Here is a 22,518-nt window from a genome sequence, read left to right on the forward strand (position 1 = left end):
ATGAATAAATACTTCAAGTCCTCCTACATATCTTATTCTCTAATGACTTCACCTTATTCTTTGTTTTACAAAGTATGCAAATTAAAAATTACCACCACTCCATCTCAAAATCTGCCATCTGACTTTTGTGTCCATACTCTGACTTGTGGCCATTTACAATGGAAGAAGTATCTCTGCTCTCTTTCAGTGACTCTGTTGGATCATACCCTTTTTTGAATATTCAAGGACTTTGTTCTTATAATTATTCCCTTTCTCTCTTATATCATAAAATTCTCCCTCTCTACTGAATCATTCCAATTAGCATACAAATGTGCCTTAATACTCCCATATTAAAATAACCTTCCCAAGACATCCCCCACCCCCTATCCCTCTCTGGTTACTGCCCCATTTCTTCCCTCCCCATTCTTTCTAACCACTCCAATTGGGACTTCATTCCCACCTTTCCACTGAAATGGCTTGTCAAGGTTACCATCAATTTACCTTTATCAAATCCAATGGTCAGGTTTGTCCTCCTTTTTACTCCTATTTTACTTTCAGCATCATTTGGTATAGTCAACTTTTCCTCTTTTAATGTTTTCTATACTTTGCTTCCAAGATGCCACACTCTTCAGGTTTCTCTCCAGTCTCAACAGCTCCTTCTTTGTTCTCTGCAGACTCAGCCTCTTCTTGACCTCTAAATACCAGAGGGCCCATTCTTCAGTTTCTACCCTTCCTTCCCCCTCTCTCCATCAGCAGCCTCATCTAGTCCAATGGTTTTATATATCCACCAATATGCTTGTAACTATCAAAGTTAATATCTAATCCTTGCTTCTATCCTGAGCTCCAGACTTATATATCCCATTACGTATTCAAAATCTCACTTGGATATATACTATTACTAATATTATTGATAATAATATTAATAACAGTTTCCCTGATGGCTCAGCGGTAAAGAATCTGCCTGCAAGACCCTGGTTCAATTCCTCAGATGGGAAGATCCCTGGAGAAGGGAATGGAAACTCATTCTAGTATTCTTGCCTGGGGAATCCCATGGACAGAGGAGCGTGGCGGCCTACAGTCCATGGGGTCACAGAGAGTTGGACATGACTGAAGCAGCAGCAGCAACAGTAGCAATAGCTAACTAACACTGACTGAGAAATTAGTGTGTATCCAATCCTGAGAGAGATGGGCATACCAGACCACCTGACCAGCCTCTTAAGAAACCTATATGCAGGTCAGGAAGCAACAGTTAGAAATGGACATGGAACAACAGACTGGTTCCAAATAGGAAAAGGAGTACGTCAAGGCTGTATATTGTCACCCTGCTTATTTAACTTATACGCAGAGTACATCATGAGAAACGCTGGGCTGAAGAAGCACAATCTGGAATCAAGATTGCCAGGAGAAATAACAATAACCTCAGATATGCAGATGACACCACCCTTATGGCAGAAAGCGAAGAAGAACTAAAGAGCCTCTTGATGAAAGTGAAAGAGGAGAGTGAAAAAGTTGGCTTAAAGCTCTACATTCAGGAAACTAACATCATGACATCTGGTCCCATCACTTCATGGCAAATAGATGGGGAAACAGTAGAAACAGTGGCTGACTTTATTTTTCTGGGCTCCAAAATCATTGCAGATGTTTACTGCAGCCATGAAATTAAAAGACACTTACTCCTTGGAAGGCAAGCTACAACCAACCTAGATAGCATATTAAAAAGCAGAGACATTACTTTATCAACAAAGGTCCATCTAGTCAAGGCTATGGTTTTTCCAGTGGTCATGTATGGATGTGAGATTTGGATTGTGAAGAAAGCTGAGTGCCAAAGAATTGATGCTTTTGAACTGTGGTGTTGGAGAAGACTCTTGAGAGTCCCTTGGACTGCAAGGAGATCCAACCAGTCCATTCTAAAGGAGATCAGTCCTGGGTGTTCTTTGGAAGGAATGATGCTAAAGCTGAAACTCCAGTACTTTGGTCACCTCATGCGAAGAGCTGACTCATTGGAAAAGACCCTGATGCTGGGAAAGATTGAGGGCAGGAGGAGAAGAGGACGATAGAGGATGAGATAGTGGGGTGGCATCACCGACACAATGGACATGGGTGTGGGTGGACTCCAGGAGTTGGTGATGGACAGGGAGGCCTGGCGTGCTGCAGTTCATGGGGTCAGAAAGAGTCGGACACGACTGAGTGACTGAACTGAGCTGAACTGAATCCTATTTTAAGTGCCTCAGGGATATTAATTAATTAAAATTTTACATCAGTCATATGGCATAGGTTTGGTTACCATCACCATTTTACAGATGAGGACACTGAAACCATTTGTTCAATAGCCATCACAACTAGAAAGTGTCAGAACCACATATTTCAAAATCAACTTGACTAAAACAAAACCTCCTGATTTCCATTCTTCAAACCTGCTTCTCCCCATCATCCTTCTCATTATCATTTATCCACATGCTCAAACCAAAAACTTCTCTTCTCCCTTCTCTGTATCTACTCTATTAACGAATTCTGAATATATCTTGAATCAGATAGTCAGAGCATTCTATTTCCATAACTAGCACCCAAGGCCCCACTGCCATCACTTCTCCTCCAGGCTACGGTCTCTCTGCTTCTACTCTTGTCTCTATGTCCACTACAACAAAAGAAAAAACTTTTGGGGGGAGGGGTCTTTAAAATATTCTAATAGCCATCCATCTCACTCTGGGACTCTGCATGATCGGGCGGACAACTTGCCATATCTCCAACTTCACGTACTACCACCCTCCCTTTCGCCACATGGCCTTCTTTCTGGTTCTGAACACACCGAGCTCATCCTAATATTGTGACTTTTCAAAGGTACTCCTGCCTGAAATGCCTCACCCTGAGATTATTACTTACTGATCCCTTCCTGTCACTCAAGCCTCAGCTCAAATTTTATCTTCTCTGACTACCCAATTTAAAGTTTCCCACTTCTCTACCATGTTTTACCAATATTTTCTTGCAGTGTTCATATATGAAACTGTCATATTTACTTGTATTGTCTGTCTTTCCTCCACCAGAAAATATATGCTCCACAATAACGGGGACCATCTCTGTTGGTTCACTGCTGTGTATCCTCAGTAACTGGAACAGAGAGTACTTGGCACTCAAGCACAATGAGTGCATCCAAATTCAAAGAACTCTCTCTAGTAATAGTCTGTATTGAGACAGCGTGTGATTACACATCAAATTTCATTTCAGTTGTTTCATGGATGTATATATGCATATGTGTGTATGTATAGATAGATACAGATATACAGATAACACAATATAGATAAAAGATAAGGATATAGAGGCAATGTGGGAGACCTGGGTTCAATAACTGGGTCAGGAAGATCCTCTGGAGAAGGCAACGGCAACCCACTCCAGTATTCTTGTCTGGAGAATCCCACAGACAGAGGAGCCTGGTGGGCTACAGTCCATGGGGTCATAGAGTTGGACATGACTGAGCAACTAACACATAGAAACAATATCTACACATCTACATAGAAAACTCTCAGAGAATAGGAAATATGCTTTAATTCTGTGTCCCACAGTTTCTAGGAATACATATAATGCTTAATACAGGTTTGACTTGTTTTGTTACAACCCAAGAGATATGTTCCTTTGGCTCTCTGTGAGCCCAGACAAACACTCAGGTTGTTCAGTTTTCCTCTAAGCCTTTAACAAGAATGAGACACAGAAGATTGCTAAATTTTATCTTACAGAAAGAAAAAAATCTTGAACACTGTAACAAACAAAAACAACTGACCTTTAGAACAGAAGCACCCCATAGATCTCTGTCTTTCTAATAAGACATTGAGGCATAAGAATATTCTGTTAAAAACACAAATCTAAGAGAACTTTCAATATTAACATTCCAATTATAAAGTTAACAATTTGGAACAAAATCATTTAATGCCACACATCTTTTAGATATCTTAAACCTGAAAGTTATACAGAATCTCTTCCTAGTACTGAGAAATAAGATTAAAAAGTAGATAAATAAGAGACTCAATTTTATTAAAAGGTTTAAAAAAATGAAGCTAAGAGTTAAGGATTCCTGCTATAGCTACCAGAAGTAGCAGAGTGAGGAACATTCAAAAAGACAAACTCCAATTTTCCACCTTAATCCAAATCTCCCACTCATCCCCCACCCCGCTAATATTTTACCGTCCAAGACTTCAAGGAAAGGCTACAGAATCTTATAAATGAAACTAATGAGGCAATAGCCATCCAAATTCTAATTTGTATATATTTTAACATCAACATTTTCATTCATGGAGTTTTCACTTAAGAAAAGCGAGCAAGACAGTTTTGTATGCCTTGCTCCCTAGCCCTGTACTCTGCCCTTGGCAAGAACCAAAACCTCTCTGTGAGAGTCAGCTGTTGGCATTATTCAAGTCACAGAGTGAACCCCTTGCAGTAGCTATAAACAGGAAGTGCTATGAATTATAAGTCTACAGCGATAGCTGCAGTCATAGGAATACACATGTGGCACCCTCCTCAAGCATCTAGCTTTTCTCTTAACTTCCTATGATACCTAAAGCATGCCAGTTTCTTCTATCCTCCTAAAGATGCAGACTCAAACATGGCATCAAAAGCAGCTGATGGGAGCTTCCCTAGTGGCTCAGTGGTAAACAGTTCACCTGCCAATGGGGGGGAAGTGGGTTCGATCCCTGATCAGTGATTTGCTCCCACATGCCATGAAGCAACTAAGTCCACGTGCCACAACTATTAAGCCTGTGCCCTAGAGCCAAGGAGCTGCAACTACTGAGCCCACGTGCCGCAACTTCTGAAACCCACGTGTCCTGGAGCCCGTGCTCTGCAACAAGAGAAGCCACCACAATGAGAAGCCTACACACTTCAACAAGGAGTAACCCCTGCTCGCACAACTAGAGAAAAGTATAAGCAGCAACCAAGACCCAGCACAGTCTAAAATAAATTAAAATTTTAAAAAACGATAGTACATCATACAGCTGATAATGTATACCACAGTAATGTATCAGTTAAAACAAATTACAATAAATCCAAGGTTTAAGGACTAGGAGTATATAAATGCAGAGTCTATAATGACAACCTGTGTATGTTTTAAGACTGAAAGGTCATGGTGACACAAAGATAAAGGGGGAAGAACAAGGACATTAATGACAAGGTGCCCCTGGATGTGCCCCACTGCCCTAGAGTAGCCGTGGGAGGGTGACAGCAACTAGTCACTCCTTACAAGAGGGAAGGGGGTTCTAATCAGTTATCTTGCCCCTGGTTTCGAGACTCTGAGGTTTATCAACCGTTGTATTTGTCAGCTCCCAACAGCTTGAAGAAGAAGAAATATAGAAATATGCAAATATCTTATTTGGATTCATGTTCTTTTCCCATTGTTATTAATTTTTACTACTAGTCACTGAAAAGAAGTGTGAAAATAATATCTGTCTTTTTCTGGGTTTACTGTTATTTCTTTGAAGAAGAAAGACATTTTGAGAAGGACTATGAAAGCTGTGTTACTCTTTCCACATGTTTTCTGATGCAGTCATCTTTAATCTTATATCCAAGACATATCTGTCTTACTTTGCAATGCTCGTAAAGTGAAGATTCTAGGCTTTTGTTCAGTACATAGTTCACATACAGAAGATGGTTTCATTAATAACAATTAAGGGAGAAAGATCATACTGAAACGTACAAGATTAACCCTGAATACAAATTTAAAGCATGGGACAGTTTTCAAATAGGGATCTCTGTATATAAGATTTGAAAAATCAAGCAATCAAGTCTCTTCTCTGGAGAGGGATACAAAGAAAAGAGGGAAGCAGAAAAGGCAAAGGGAAGCAACCCGCATTAAAGGGTGATATGTCAGACCCAGTCTCAGATTTTAAGAAATCTTTTCAAAGCCACACAGCTGGATGAATGTTAGAGCTGAAATTCTAATATAAACAAAACCCACCAGCTTCAAAGCCCAGTAGTCTCTGGGGACAGAGAAGGGAAGATATTTTCACCTACGTCCACAGCACTGATCCTGATGTTCTAAAACTGTAGAAAGACATGACTTTAAGAATGCTACCACTAGGAATTCCCTGGAGGTCCAGTGTAAGGACTTGGTGCTTTCACTGCCAGGGCCTAGGTTCAGTCTCTGGTGGGGGATCTAAGATTCTGCAAGCGTGGCCCACCCCCCCCAAACACACACGAGTGCTACTACTGTCTCATCACTCTAGAGCAAGTTAGTACGTATCAAACCTGTGTTCCGAGAGAAAAGGTTGAAGTAGGGAGATGATGGTCACCATATCTCACTATAAGGTACAGACTGGCAGCTAGCAACCCTTCAGAACTAAGATGGCTAGTATATAACTCCACTTCTTCAGCAGGGCTATGAGAATGACAGGCCACAAGTTCAGAGCAAAGCAAGTGAAAAGCACTACTCAAAACATCTCCCACAAACTACCAATAAGACAATATTTTCAAGTAGAAATACTACTAGGAAATAAGCCTTTGGGTCATTTAAGCCTCAATTAGATAAACAGATTCTTTCCTCTGAAACCTACAAAGGAAGAGTGGGCCTTCATTATTTCAATAGTCCAAATGTGTTTACTGAGCACCAACTCTGTGTCCTATATAGTACTAGATCTTGGGAAGCTTCATTTTAGTGGGAAACATATAACAAATTTTAAAAAGACAAAATAAACTAGTAAACATACACAGTATGTGGTGATGAATGCTATGGAAAAAAACAAAACAGTAAAGTACATAGGCATTTGGCAATTTACAAAATAGGGTAGTCAGAGAAGGTCTAACTGAAAAAAATGGCATATGAGTGAAGACTCGGGGTAAAGAAATGAGCCATGCAGATATCTGGAGGAAAAAGTTCCTAGCAGAGGGAAGAACAAATTCAAAGGTCCTGAGGCAAGAGCACCTGTGTGTTCAAGGACAGAAGAGAGGTCAGTGTGGCTGGAGTAGAGAAAATGAGGAAAAGAGTAGGAAAAAACAAAGCACCCCCCCTCCAAAAAAACCCCAAAAACAAAGCCCAAGAGGTAATGAGCACCATATCTGTGGGGCCTTGGAGCTACTCTACGGAGTGAGAGCTGTCTAAATAGTGAGCAAAGATCAGTTCAGGAATTACTCTGAAAGTAGAACTAATAGGACTCACTAACGGACTAGATGATGTCAAGGTTTTTGGCCTGAGCCAAAGGATGGACCTGCTATCTACTGAAACACGAAAGACTGCGGAAGGGGGATTCTAGCAGCCAGCCCAGGACTGTGACTTTGTTTATGTTACATTTCAGATGTCTATTAGACATTCAAGTAAAGGTGTCAGGTGAGCAGCTGAATTTATGAGTCTGGAGTTCAACAGAGAACTCTGGGCTCAATATATAAATTTGGGAGCCTAGAAATGGTTTACATCCCTGAAGCACGGATGAGTGTGAGTATGACAAACAGAGAAGAACAGAGGGTCATGGACAGAGTCCAGGGCACTTCAATTTTAGAGGTCAGGGAGATAGGAGGAACTGGTGACACGGACAGGGACTCAGAACAGACCACTGGGCTCGGCACTGTAGACGTAATCGGTGATCTTGACAAGGGCAGGTTGCGGGTGCGGTATGACAGGAGGAAGAAGTTTAAAAGAGACTAGGAAAACTTCTGGACGACTTTCTTAATATTTCTGTAAAGTGACAAACTTTGTTGAACAAGCTATCTAAATTCCTCCCATCAAGTCCCTTCTAAATTATAAAAAGACAAGCACCATTAGTGTTAATGATATGTTTATTGAATATTATAGCTAACATATCACTGTTAGGTTATGTCAAATTTATGGCATAGTAGACACATGTTTAATGTGTAGAATGTCTGCTTTATAGTGCATCAGGGTCTCCATACCACACATACTAATCAAACATTTATGCATATTTTATAAAATTTAAAGGATAATGTGATATAATAGAACACTGATCAGGGAGCCAGGAGATCTGGGTTCCACTCCTGGTTCTTCCCTTAACTAGCTGTATAAATTCTGAAGACCATCAGCATCTCTGGACTTCTTTATTAAATGTAAAATGAGTGGGTTAGACTAGATCATTTATAAGCCCTTCTGCAACCTCAAAATCATGACTTTCAGCAATTTCAAGAGCCTAAAAATGTTTTATTTGATGTGCTTTGTTTTTTCAATTTACCAACAGCTTTGACCAAATCTAGAATTTTTTGATGCTGGTCTAAATTAGAAAAGTAATTTACACACATATTTTTCCTATAGAAAACTATAATCCTTTTTATCGTATGATCCCCAGAAACACCCTGTGGAGAAGTGGAGAAGCTTAGTGACTGCCTATGAAGGCAATAAAGAGAATTATAACCCTGAGGGTTAAAAACCACTATTCTACAGAACTCAGAACTAACACTACAGTAAAAGAGAAACCTCTTGGGGAGCATTACTCTTGGTGATCTGACCCCAGGCCCAAAGTGCTGTGGCACTGCCCACAACTCTAAAGGGGTCAGGTTAGAGGTTGGTTTCCATTTTTCTTGGGTGCTAATGGTTCCTTTGGATGTATCTAGCTCCTCCCCATTTCTTTACCAATTCTCACAAATTTTTTTAGGGGAAAAGGTGGTTGCCAGAGGCTTCTGAACAGAGAATCCTATCTTAGATGTTATAGAGAGTTACAGAGAGGAAAACCTATCACGTCCATCCTGGGGGATACAGGGAAGAAAACAACAGCTAACATTTACTGAGTTTTTACTATATGCCAGATACTATTCAGAATGATTTCCATGTAGTGTCTTGTTATTCCTGACAACAACCTAGGAAGTAGATGTTATCAACAGTTCAATTTTACATATGGCATGAACTAAAATAAGACACACAATCACACAGCCCAAAATTATAGCTAAGAGGTAAACCAGACACTCCTTTAAGCATGAAGCTTCATCTACAAAATTCCTCAGAGAAGGCCAAAGTTCCTATTTGAAGGGCCCAAGCAAAATCATGGCAAGAAAGAATGGCTTCTCTGTATTAGAATGTACAGAAATATATATTACAAAACCATGGCCCTTTCATAATGCTGGTTGGAGAGCAGGCTTTTTTTGTTAGACTCTGTTTTTCTGTTGGGGCAGGATTTAGTCTGTAATAGACCTGAACTCATACAGTAAGAGTCTTGCTGTATGTATAAAAGAAAAAAGTAGTGAGTTCCTAGAGAAAAGATACCCATGCTAATACGATGCCGTCAGAATTTTCACCCTATCTGCTCTGCTCAGCAACAGACGCACCTTTCCTGAAGGAAAGGTGGAGGGAGTAACACAGAACAGTCTCACTTGAGATGTAGAAACAGAAGTAGCAAGGCTTTAAAAAAAACAAACAGAACATTGTAAGGAGCTCAAGCCAGACAGAATCATCTTGATTTCTGCTTTGTATGTCAAGCAAATATTTATTTAGCAGGCAAATGGATTGTGGTTATAGGACCTTGTGACACAGAGGGCGACATAAACAATTTCCCAAACAAGACTGGACAACACTCCTATACTGACTTAATCAGAGAAAAATAGATTCAAGTCTCCATAAGGAATACCAACAGAGACTGAAGGCCTGACATTACAGACAAATATCCTCTATGAACTGAAAAGCAAATACATAAAGCACTTTAGCTGAGTCTAGGCTGGTCTTGCATCTATGTGGAAGGAGTGAGAATGTGTCGGCCTATTAAAAAAAATTTCTTAAACTAGATATTTTAAAAAACCTTCTTTGGGGGTTATCCACATCAAAGTTTTTATTTTTCTTTAAATATACACACTTGAACAGAAAAAGCACACTGAATGACTATATATTGAAATAAATTCTATCATCAGCAGATCTTGAAATGAATGCATGGAATTTATAATTCCAGAAGACATTTGTATTGACATAGTTACCATATAATCTGGTGAGATGGATATATCAGGAGGGACAAAAGACCATGTGCTGCCTTTCAGCTAATAAAATTTATTAAGTATGTGTGTGTATATATAGACATACATACACATACATATTTATATATGTGTATTGCTGAAGAGGAAAAAAAACTGAAAAACTGTTCTAGAAGCACACAATCTAGGTAGCAGTTGAAAAAGTATATTTAAATGTCAGTAATAAAACTCCTCTCCCACCTGACAGAGGACTTACTGGTCCTCCCAGGAAAGCTCTCACTGAAGCCAAGGGTAGAACATTAGAGCAAAACAAAAGCAAGACACCTGAATGGTGAGGACCTCACCCACATGAATCAGGTACCTGGGCATCGTCTATCTAGCAGAAGACACAACATGCTCAGTCATAGTGAACCTGCACCAGAGACTGACCACAGAAACACATCCTCCTTAAAAATGCATCCTGTTCTTCACCCACTGCTTAGGTAATCAACATTTCATGACTGCTCTTATAAGAATTTGCTTACTACCTGTCTTCTCAGCAAGCGGTGAGGTGGACTCTTCATGGGACACTCTTGCTCACCTCTGACACCTGCATTCACTGAGTGCCACATGTACACCAGGCACTGAGCACATCTTTGCATGTATGATTTCAATTAATCCTGGACTCTATGAGGTAGGCCTAGTATTAGCCATTTTATGTTACAGATAAGGAAACTGAGGCTCAGAGTAGTACTCAAAGTCACACAGTTGAATATGAACCCAGATCTGTTTGATGTCATAGCAAATGTTCACTGTACTAAATAGCTAGGCAGGGCAGAATCAATCTCCCCAACACATTCTGACAAGTCGTAGGTCAAATCCTGCGTACCAATTTAGGCAAATTAAAATAGGGACGGCAAAAATTCCTGAGCACCAGGCCAATTAGAAAGCTTGCTGCTGCTGCTGCTAAGTCACTTCAGTTGTGTCCAACTCTGTGCGACCCCACAGATGGCAGCCCACCAGGCTCCCCCGTCCCTAGGATTCTCCAGGCAAGAACAGTGGAGTGGGTTGCCATTTCCTTCTCCAGTGCATGAAAGTGAAAAGTGAAAGTGAAGTCACCGACTCCTAGTGACCCCAATGGACCGCAGCCTACCAGGCTCTACCATCCATGGGATTTGCCAAGCAAGAGTACTGAATTATCCTTAAAAAAAAAAAAAAAAATCCTTGTTTAAAAAACAACAACAACAATAACTCTTCCCCATGTAATTCATATTTTTCTTCTTTATTAATGGCAATTTTACAACTCGTTAAAAGAACTGTCATTGCTCGAATTTTTGCCAAGAGAACCACAGTTTTTTTTTTTTTTAAGTAAATGAAAATATATCAAGCTCTATAAAAGTCAATTAGCACTAAGAGGAAATGCTGCAGTAAAGACTCCGAAAAGGCCTGCTGCTTTGTTAATGGAAGTATATATGACCCATCAATTAGAGACAAGGAATTTGGGTCAGTGTATATAGCCATTTGTCACGATTCAGCTGTCAATTTTGGGATGAGAAAAATAGGAGACTCAAGGGACTTTTCAATCATCTGGTATAACAAGCAACAAACAAAAGATGTTGCAAATTATTCAGCAAAGTCAAAAAGAAACTAAAACGCTCGTAGTATTTGGAAAGTGGCTTGGGTTCATGTAAAGCCCACTGGCATCCTTATTCTAGAAGAAAAATACCAGCAGGAGAAGAAACAAGTGTTCTAGTGGTCATCAACAATTCTGCATGTTGTTAAATGGCAAGAAAGTGGAAAAGTTCAAGGACATCAACGTATGATCTTGCCCAGTCACACACTGAACTTTGACCCAAAGGAACTAATGACTAGACATCTTTTCTGAATAAGTAAGATTACAAAACAAGAAAAATTATTACCAGACTTCCTACAGAAAAAGACAAAAACATATCTCCCCCTTCTCTTTGCCCTACCCATCAGCCTCTTATTAGAAGAAGGCTATATGATATACTTTGTCATATTAGGAATATGCCTTATCTTGAAAAAAATCACAGTTAAGTTTTTCTGGGGGTAAACTCAAAGTAGTTGGTGGATTTTCAAAAAATTCAAGTTAAAACTGTAGCCACTGGAGAATGAAACCCACAGGAAGATACATGAACACTCTTCAGTCCTGGTTCAATAGCTTTAGGAGAGACCCAGAGACCTACATTTACACAACCCTCTAAAAGGTGATTTATGATTTAAATTCAGCTTGTTCAGCTTCAGCTCTGGTTAACTTAACCCCAGAGCCCAAGCCTAAGAATGTTCTGTAGCAACCAGAGGAGTGTCAAGGGCCCCACAAGAGGAAGACAAGGGGTGGAAACGGCCGACTTTACTCTGTCCCTCAGCCAAAGTCCTGCCTCTGCTGCCCAGATTCTCCAGGACTCTACTGCATTTGCCCTACCCAAAAAAACCTGGGGGGAATAAATGCTCAGATAAACTCTCTAACCTGACATATCAAAATTTTTAACACACAAGTAAAGGAAAGAAAAAAAAGAGAAGGGGAGAGAGAAAAACATAAGAGAAGAAGATAAGAGACGCATATTTTTATAAGCCAAGGTGGAGGGTAAAATTAAGCACGGGAGGATAAAAGGGACAAGAACAGTATTCTCCCTCACTCTATGTCCCCTAATTTAGAAGCTATCAACTAAGAAGCACACAAGCAGTTCCAGTCCCTTCCTTTTCTCAGCGGTATATAAGCTCTTCATAAAGGTTATTCCAATCAACCCTTTGTCTCCATGTTTCCATTACAATACTTATGAGGACCATATGAGGAAATAATTGATAAAACCACATGGCTCATTTGGGTACTATTCACTCACAACTCAGAGACCGTGCAGTAATAATGTTTAGTTCTGGGCGCAACACTTTACAAAGGTCACAGAGATACTGGAATGCATTCAGAGGCAAGCATCCAGAACAGAGAAAGGACTCAAAACCAAACCAATGAGGACCTGGATGTGTTCAGCCCGCAGAAGAGAGTCTTCCAATGCTTGAAGGGCTCTCATTTAGGAAAAGGCCTATGACTGTTTTCTGTGGCCTTATGCAGGAGGGGCTAAAAGCAACAGAACATATGAAGAAATTTCACCTCAATTAAAAGCAAAAGCTTTAAAAAAAAAAAAAAAGGCAAGAGCTTTCTTAGCAGGGCTATTCAAAGACAGACCAGGCAGTGGGAGAAGACAGAGTCCCAATTCATGCAGAGTGGATAACACTTAGATGCTTAGAGAGGAGTTTAAGCAGTGATTGAATGTTCAGGACCAAGTCAGTGTTTCTCCAAGTGTATTTCAAGTACAAACAGAATCAGAACCACCTGAGATAATTATTAAACAGAAAATAATAGGATTTCAGGAAACAATGCATTCTCTAGGACCACTGTTTTTGTTTCATGACTCAGAGGGGGAAGGTACCTGGGAATATGCATTTTAACAAGCTCTCCAGATGACTGTGAGGTGCACTCAAGACTGAGAACTAAACTAGATGACTGCTGAAGCTTCATCCATCACTTATTCTCTAATAACACTTGGGCCCTGCAAATGGTTTCCCTGTTTTGATCATTTATTTTTGTTAATATCTCACTCAAGTTTCACTAACTCCTTCTTTCACTTTATTGAAAGCCTACCCACCTTTTCAAGATCCAGCTTGAATAAATGATAAATGATTTCTTTTCTGATTTTCCAACCACATGTGTGATCCCTGATAACTCTAAACTATATGGCTGCTTTGTACTATACCAAAGGAACCTGATATAAACTGGAGTTAATATATATCCATACACTATAAACACAGCCTCTGTCTCATTCCTTCTTTCACCCTCATTACCTAGCACAGAAATTGGCACACAGTGTTATAACCATAAATTTAACAGACATCTGCTGAATGAATGTCTTGTATTGTGGGTATATTGTGTTTACCTAAGTGTAGCTCTGTGAAGGCAGACACATGCTTCTGGAGATCATGGTCCTTCCTAACCCAGTGCTTAAACAGACCAAGAGGTCTGATAAACCTCGAAGTGAACTAATTGATGATTGCCATTTTCTTTCTGGGTGTTTAAGTAACAAGGGATTATTAAAAAAAAAAAGTTGTCTCATTTAGCAACTGCTACCATTTCTTTTAACTCCGACTGGCCTTAAAATGTGTTTTCTCAAATGTTTGAAAGTGGCAAGCAGTGTGAGATTCCTCAAAGATGACAACAATAAAGAGATGCAGAAGAGAGGCAAAGGAAGAAGCCAGCTCCATTTGTGTGATACAAGGATGATGACCACACATGAAGTGCCCCCAAAGCAGCACAAGTGTCATGCAAAAAAACAATGTAAAGAACAGTATCATTAATCTTTCCAGCTCATAGAGGTCCTATTTCCACACTTATCCTCCACACTGGTTCCCTTTTTGTAAAAAATTAGTGAATATGTAGAGACATTATTTTTATTTAAATTTTTTTATTGAAGGATCATTGCTTGACAGAATTTTGTTGTTTTCTATCAAACCTCAACATGAATCAGCCATAGCTATATATATATCCTATCCCTCTAGGTTGATACAGAGCCCTATTTGAGTTTCCTGAGCCATACAGCAAATTCCCGTTGGCTATCTATTTTGCATATGGTAATGTAAATTTCCATGTTACTCCTTCGATACATCTTACCCTCTCCTCCCCTCCTCTCCCCATGTCCATAAGTCTATTCTCCATGTCTGTTTCTCCATTGCTGCCCTGTAAATAAATTCTTCAGTACCATTTTTCTAGATTCTGTATATATGCCTTAGAACACAATATTTATCTTTCTCTTCTGACTCACTTCACTCTGTGTAATAGGTTCTAGGTTCATCCACCTCATTAGAACTGACTCAAATGCATTCCTTTTTATGGCTGAGTAATATTCCATTGTGTGTATGTACCACAACTTCCTTATCCATTCATCTGTCGATGGACATCTAGGTTGCTTCCATATTGTAGCTCTTGTAAATAGTGCTGCAATGAACACTGGGATACATGTGTCTTTTTCAATGTTGGTTTCCTCAGGGTATATGCCTAGGAGTGGGATTGCTGGGTCATATGGTGGTTTTATTCCTAGTTTTTTAAGGAATGTCCCTACCATCTTCTAGAGTGACTGTTATCAATTTATATTCCCACCAACAGTGCAAGAGCATTCTTTTTCTCCACACCTTCTCCAGCATTTACTGTTTGTAGACTTTTTAATGATTGCCATTCTGACTGGTGTGAGGTGATATCTCATTGTAGTTTTGATCTGCATTTCTCTAATAATGAGCAACGCTGAACATCTTTTCATGTGTTTGTTAGCCATCTGTATGTCATCTTTGGAGAACTCTGTTCAGGTCTTTTCCCCACTTTTTGATTGGGTTGTTTTTCTGGTATTGAGCTGTATGAGCTGCTTGTATATTTTGAAAATTAATCCTTTGTCAGTTGTTTCATTTGCTATTATTTTCTCCCATTCTGAGAGCTGTCTTTTCACCTTGCTTATAGTTTCCTTTGCTGTGCAAAAGCTTTTAAGCTTAATCAGATCCCACTTGTTTACTTTTGTTTTTATTTCTGTTACTCTAGGAGGTGGGTGATAGAGGATCTTGCTTTGATTTATGTCACTGAGTGTATTGCCTACATTTTCCTCTGAGAGTTTTATAGTTCCTGGTCTTTCATTTAGGTCTTTAATCCATTTTGAGCTTATCTTTGTGTATGGTATTAGGAAGTGTTCTTTCTTTCATACTTTTCCACGTAGCTGTCCAGTTTTCCCAGCACTATTTAATGAAGAGACTGTCTTTGCCCCACTGTACACTATTGTCTCCTCTGTCAAAAATAAGGTACCCATAGGTGTATGGGTTTATTTCTGGGTCTATTGGTTTGTTCCATTGGTCTATATATCTGTTTTTGTGCCAGTACCATACTGTCTTGATGACTGTAGCTTTGTAGTATAATCTGAAGTAAGGAAGGTTGATTCCTCCAGCTCCATTCTTCTTTCTCAAGACTGCTTTTGCTATTTGGGGTCTTTTGTATTTCCACATGAATTGTGAAATTTTTTGTTTTAATTCTGTGAGAAATGTCCTTGGTAATTTGATAGGGATCGCATTTAATCTGTAGACTGTGTTTCGCAGTATAGTCATTTTCACAATATTGATTCTTCCTACCCAGGAATGTGGAATATCTCTCTGTTCATATCATCTTTGATTTCTTTCATTAGTGTCTTATAATTTTCTGTGTACAGTTCTTTTGTCTCCTTAGGTAAGTTTATTCCTAGATATTTAATTCTTTTTGTTGCAATGGTGAATGGGATTGACCCTTCTATCTTCTTAACACTTTATGTCACCAGCTTGTGGTGGAAAAGCCGTCCCTTATCCCTGTTGCCAGGGACACTACAGCCAGAGGCCTATTTTATTCCTTCTTCTCAGCCTAAACTTACTAGATAAAAGGTCTACTACCCTCTGTCTCCATTTTTCTGCCACAGTTTACTCCTGATATTGGCCGTAAAGTTCTGATTCATCTTTGATAATTTTCCTCATATCTATCTCTCTTTTTTGTTCCCGTTTGGCACTGATTGCTCTCTATGAAGCTGCCATCTGGAAAGAGAGCATTAAGCTTTTAATCACGAAAACCAATGGCCTTCAATCCTTGGGTTTAAAAAGTCTTAGTTCATGTATCTGAAAATTTACATTCTGTGGTCTATTTAAGGAGTGGAGCCCTAAATACATATAAGAATGTAAACATTTTAAGAAATAAAAGGTTTTTAATTTTTCTTACTTTCAGAAGCATCTGCCACTGTAAAAGGGCTCTTGTCCCTTTATGCCTTCTAATCAGGAGCATCACTGTCAGTTCCATCTTATAAACCCTGTTCCCTTTCTCCATTTTGTCCTAAAGATAACAACAATACTACTACTAACAATACCTATCACTAATTGAGCCCACTAATCTAGGTACTTCACGTATAACATCAATAACCATGATACTATTTTCACTATTTTTAGTTGAAGACCTTGAGACCCAAAAAATCTCTAAGGTCATACACTGCTAAGGAATTAATTTGAGATTCCAACCCAAGTTTGTTTGGTTCCAAAGCCAACATACGTACACTATGCCATCTCTTCATAACAATATTTCAATTATTTTTACAATCACTTCTAAACTTCCAAATTAATAAGGGTAAGAAAAGCCACGTTCCAGTAAGATAAATCTACTGGTAACATGCAGGATGAATTGGAAGGGAATTAACTAGAGGTTGGGAAACCAATTAAAGATGTAATAATTTAGTCATGAGTCCATAATGGCCTGCGCTAGGATGCCGGCAGTGGGAATGAAAGAGAGACAGATATGAGAGAAATTATGAAAGATGAATCAAAAGAACTTGGCCTCTGTATAAACATGTGAAATAAGAGAAAAAGAATCAAAGCTCATTTAAATTATTAGTCTGTCTGACCAAGAAACAACATGACCTGAAACAGGAAAAACCAGAGAAAGATCAGAGTCTGTGGGAGAGGAAATGATAAATTTCTTTTTGTAATTATTAGAAATAAAACAATGATGTGACCGAGATAGAGGAAGGTGAACACTTTACAATATACAGATCTTTAAAATAAGAGTAAAAAGGTCTTTCTGCTTTTCCTTAATGTGGCACTAAAACTAATGAAAAGGACTTCAATTAACATATTCACATAAGAACATCGATCTCTGATTGGAGTAAATACCCTTGTGTTCCTTGCTTGTAATCCCTTTCTTTTCCCAACTTGTAAAAAGTGCAATGCCTGCAAATTCCAACACCATTCATTCAAAGGAGATGGTTAATAGGTCTCATCTGTTTAGCTGGAAAGCGTACAGCAGGTCCTTCCTAAAACGACCACAGACAATCATCTGAGTGAAAATTTATGCAAAGTAACAGATTAGTAATAGTTTTACACCAGCAGGGCTTCATGTCTCATTATTTTATACTGACTGCTAATAGAGTTTAGTATTAGAATTTGAAAAGGAACAGAAAATGGAAGGCTCTCCCCGCAGAATTTATTGTACCCTTTCAGCTATTATGGGTTTCATTACAGATTTCTACTCCAAAGCGTTATTCTTTGTTTTATTTTAAAAATGTGGCTCATACTTTAAAAATGGCTTTCTGGGAAACCTCTACATTTGCATGAATTCAAATGAAACTCTCTTCTCTGTCTGCTGTCATCATTCTGTTCAGCAGCTTATTACATATTTTATAGGGTTAGGACGTGATTAACAATGGAGTCCTCTATAGCATTCCATAAAACAACAAAATCAACAGTAAGGCTCAGCAAAGTAAACATCCAGAGTGCTTTTAAATATTTGGTTTTATGGGTTTTAAATGACGAGTTTTTAAAAGAAATGCTATGATGTAGATGAGGATGTAGTTACAGTACCACCCTGTGATTGAGGACAGTCAGATGAATAGGTTCTGCATGAAGAATGTTCACTACTTAGCTCTTCAACATTCTCTTATGATATCCACTGGAACATCAAATGTCCCCCTGCATATTGCATATCATCCCAAATGGAGAGAGAAGATGATAGAGGAAATTAAAATGCTACGACTGCAGTAACTGTCACATAAATAAATCAAGTTGCTTTTTGGAAAAGAGAAGACATCAGAAAATGGGATAAGTTTCAAACGGTGCAGGAATGTTGGGGATGCATTCCAAATTCAATCCTGTATTCTACAGACTCATCAAACAGGGCTATACACACCACGTCACACATCAGCAGGACAAAAAGTGGTTTTCCTGAATCGCCAGTCCAGGTTCGATGCATGATACAGGATGCTTGGGGCTGGTGCACTGGGATGACCCAGAGGGATGGTACAGGGAGGGAGGTGGGAGGGGGGTTCAGGATGGGGAACACTTGTATAACTGTGGCGGATTCATGTTGATGTATGGCAAAACCAATACAATATTGTAAAGTAATTAGCCTCCAATTAAAATAAATAAATTTATAATTTTTTAAAAAAAGTGGTTTCCCTTTGTTGAGGGAGATAATAAAAAAATAAATGCTGGGAAAAATAAATGCTGGGAAGTTTTCAAAGGAGATCAAAAGGTGCAGTGACTAATGACTCCAATGTACTTCAAAATGGAAATTCTTCAAGCAAGTAGGTCTGGTTTCAAGTAATTAACCTAACATTTACACAATGGATTGTGACAAAATATAATGAAGTTAGCATACAAAACATGGTCTGATAAATGTTAACGCAATGTTCTTATCCTCTGGTGGACACAGCTGTTTTATTAGAGATGAGCACAGAGTGTTAAAAATTGGAGAAAACACTGTATTATGTATCTTCTTAATCTACTTTTGAAGTGAAAGAGTTTACAGTTCACATACAGAATGCTGGGTTTATCATACAGCACTGAAAACCATGCCACTCTTAGAAAAATATGTGTAAACAATATCTTTCCACAAGTAGTTTTAAAAAGCATCATTTCTATAAAATTAAAAATTAAATCCTGGAAATAATGCAAATTCATGGTAAGAAAATAAAAACCTCATTCATTTAACAAAAGCTAATTGAAAATGCGAAGAATCAATACAGCACCACCAGCTCAAAGAATGTCACTGTCAAACAGGCTGCCTGAGGGAAACCAACACTTCCTGGAACCAGATACCTCTTTTCTGGAAAAAAGATAAAAACTGAATATTGTTGGTCTGGTAGTAAAAGAACCAGCATGATGAAACAAAACACAAAATCAGGGTTTACCCAGTACTTACAGAGTAAAGTCCATGATCTTTTCTAAGTTTATTTTGAAGTTCATAGACAATTAAATTCAGTGGTTTTGGTGTGCTATTCTATGAATTTAGTGAAGTAAGTCAGAAAGAAAAACACCAATACAGTATACTAATGCATATATATGGAATTTAGAAAGATGGTAACGATAACCCTGTATGTGAGACAGCAAAATAGACACAGATGTATAGAACACTCTTTCGGACTCTGTGGGAGAGGGCGAGAGCAGGATGATATGGGAGAATGGCACTGAAACATGTATATTATCATATGTGAAACGAATCGCCAGTCCAGGTTTGATGCATGATACAGGGTGCTCGGGGCTGGTGCACTGGGATGACCCAGAGGGATGGGATGGGGAGGGAGGTGGGAGGGGGGTCAGGATGGGAAACACATGCACACCCATGGCAGATTCATGTCAATGTATGGCAAAATCAATACAATATTGTAACGTAAAATAAATAAATAAAACTGAGATAAAAAATAAAAAAACTGCCACCACAGCAATCACAGAATAGTTCTCTCACCCCCAACACATGCCCTTGTGCTGACTCTGCAGTGAAACCCTTCCCCAACCATTGATCTGTTTTCCATTGCCATATAGCTTTGCTGCCTATAGAATGACATATGAATGCAACCGCACAGTAAGTAGCCTTCTGATTCTTGTTTCTTTCACTTAGCAAAATGCATCTGAGATTTACCCATGCTGCTGTGTCTATTTTAACCTGTTCCTTTTTCACTGCCAAATAGCAGACCATAACATGGATGCACCCTGATTTATCTATTCATTCACCAACTGAAGGGATTGGTGGGTTATATACAAGCTTTATAAATTATTAATAAAGTTGGCATAAAAATTCTTATTCAGATTTTTGTGTGGAATGGCAAGGTCATATGTAAGTGTATATTTAACTTTATAAGGAACTGCCAAACTCTTTCTCCAAAATGATCATGCCATTTTGCATTCCAACCAGTAATGAATGAGAATTCCAGATGCTCCCCATCCTTTCCAGGATTTCCTAGTGTCCATTTTTTTCATTTGTTGCTTTAAAAAAAATCATTTTAATAGGTGTGTAAAGATATCTTATTTTGGTTTTTGTTAAATTGCATTTTCTTAATGACTAATGATGCTGAGCATCTTTTCATGTGTTTATCTGTCATCAGGATATTTTCTCTGATGAAGCACTTATTTAAATTTTTGTGGTTTTTTTTTTTTTTTTTTGGGTTGTCTGTTTCCTTATTGTTGAGCTTTTAGAATTCTTTATATATTCTGGATACAGGTCCTGTGCCACATACATGACTTGTACATTTTTTTCTCCCCTCTGTATAGTTTTTTTTTTCCACACATCTCAGATGTGTAAAACAATATCAGTTGTTTTATTTATCATTCCCCTCGTTTGGTTTGTCATAATCTTTCATTAAATTATCTGACATGGTATTATAATAATCACTTTGAAGGAAATAAATAAAGTGATATGATAAAGAGTGGGTTATCAGGAAAGGCTTTCTGAGAATGTGTGACATTGGACCTGAGATCCAAATAAGAAGCCAAAGTAAAGAACAAACAGGCAGAGAGAAAACCAAGGCCAGCATCCTTTGGTGAGAAAGAGCTTGGCAAGTTCAAGGAAAAGAAGGTAGACCATCATGGCTAAAAACCCACTGAGGGAGGCAGAATGGAGCATAACATGAAGATGAAGAAGCAGAGGCAGAAACCAAACCACGTGAAGTCTTACAGGCCTCAGAGAAGTTTTATGGTAAGATACCACTGAAAGGTTTTAAGCAAAGAAGGCAATTCAATCTTCCTCCATTTTAAGATTTGTCTGGCTACTGCATGAAGAATTAATTGGAGGGATAACAAGGAAACCAGTTATAGGTCACTACAGTCCAGGTAAGAAATGATGTTGGCATTAACTAGGGTGGTGGCGGTGCAAAATGACCACAGTAGATAAGATTCAAGATATATTTTAGAGTTGAAACAAACAGGATTCTCCAATGGGCTGAAATATGAAGAATAAGAATAGGGGAAGAATCAAAGATGACTCCAAGGCTTAAGATCCAAGATAAGATGATAGATGGATAATAGTGCCATTTACTGGCAGAGATGCACTGATTATAGGAGTGAAAATCAGGAGTTCCATGTGGGACATACCAAGTTGAGATATCTAAAAGATACCTACACAGAGACTTCAAGTCAACAGCTGGCGCACAATAAAGAGACCATAGTGATAAATTTGTTAGGAGCATGTACTTGTATGAGAAAGGAAAGTATAGGTAAAGAGGGGCATTTGGAATAAAGCCCTTAAGTACTTCCACATCATAATGAAATATCAGTTTACCAATCTCTCTCCCCTAACTGGTCTATAAGTTCCTCAAGTACACAGGCCATGTCTTCTTCAAAACTATATTCAATAAATCCTGCTGCCTGAAACTTACCAAGTGCTTAATAAGTGTTTGTGGAGCTCATAATATATGAGGGAAGATGACATCAGGATGTCTAAGGTATACTGGGGTAGGCAAGATGAGCAACTCTAAGGAGATTGTGGCAGATTCCCCGGTGGCTCCTGCAAATGCAGGAGACCAGGGTTTAATCCCTGCGTTGGGAAGATCTTCTAGAGGAGAGCATGGCAACCCACTCTAGTACTCTTACCTAGAGAATCCCATGGACAGAGGAGCCTGGCCGGCTGCAGTCCTCAGGGTCACACAGAGAACATGACTGAAGAAGCTAAGCAGCAAGGAGATTGTAGTCCCAGAGTGAAAGCTTCAAGTACCAGGTTTTGCCGTGTACATGATGGACAACCAGCACTCAAGCAAAAAGGGGCTCTTTAGAACAGCAGATTAAAATACTTGTTTTCAAGTAAAACATACTGATTTTTAATAGGAATTTTTGTGAGGATTCTCTTTTCCACTGTTTTGTTTT

At 38.9% G+C, this 22,518-nt stretch overlaps 1 protein-coding gene across 2 annotated transcripts in view; it reads right to left on the minus strand.

Annotated features, from left to right (window-relative positions):
• BTBD9 (BTB domain containing 9) overlaps positions 1 to 22,518 on the minus strand; it is a 369,881-nt gene that overhangs the window by 236,342 nt on the left and 111,021 nt on the right. Inside the window, exon 7 of one of the 2 annotated variants that reach the window (XM_068960691.1) lies at positions 12,038 to 12,055. The exons of the other annotated variant lie outside the window; for it this stretch is intronic. Coding sequence (XP_068816792.1) covers positions 12,038 to 12,055 — 18 coding nt within the window. The remainder of the gene's footprint in view (positions 1 to 12,037; positions 12,056 to 22,518) is intronic. 2 annotated transcript variants of the gene reach the window in all.

Source organism: Capricornis sumatraensis, chromosome 22, assembly GCF_032405125.1.
Source record: "Capricornis sumatraensis isolate serow.1 chromosome 22, serow.2, whole genome shotgun sequence".
Lineage (NCBI taxonomy): Eukaryota > Metazoa > Chordata > Mammalia > Artiodactyla > Bovidae > Capricornis > Capricornis sumatraensis.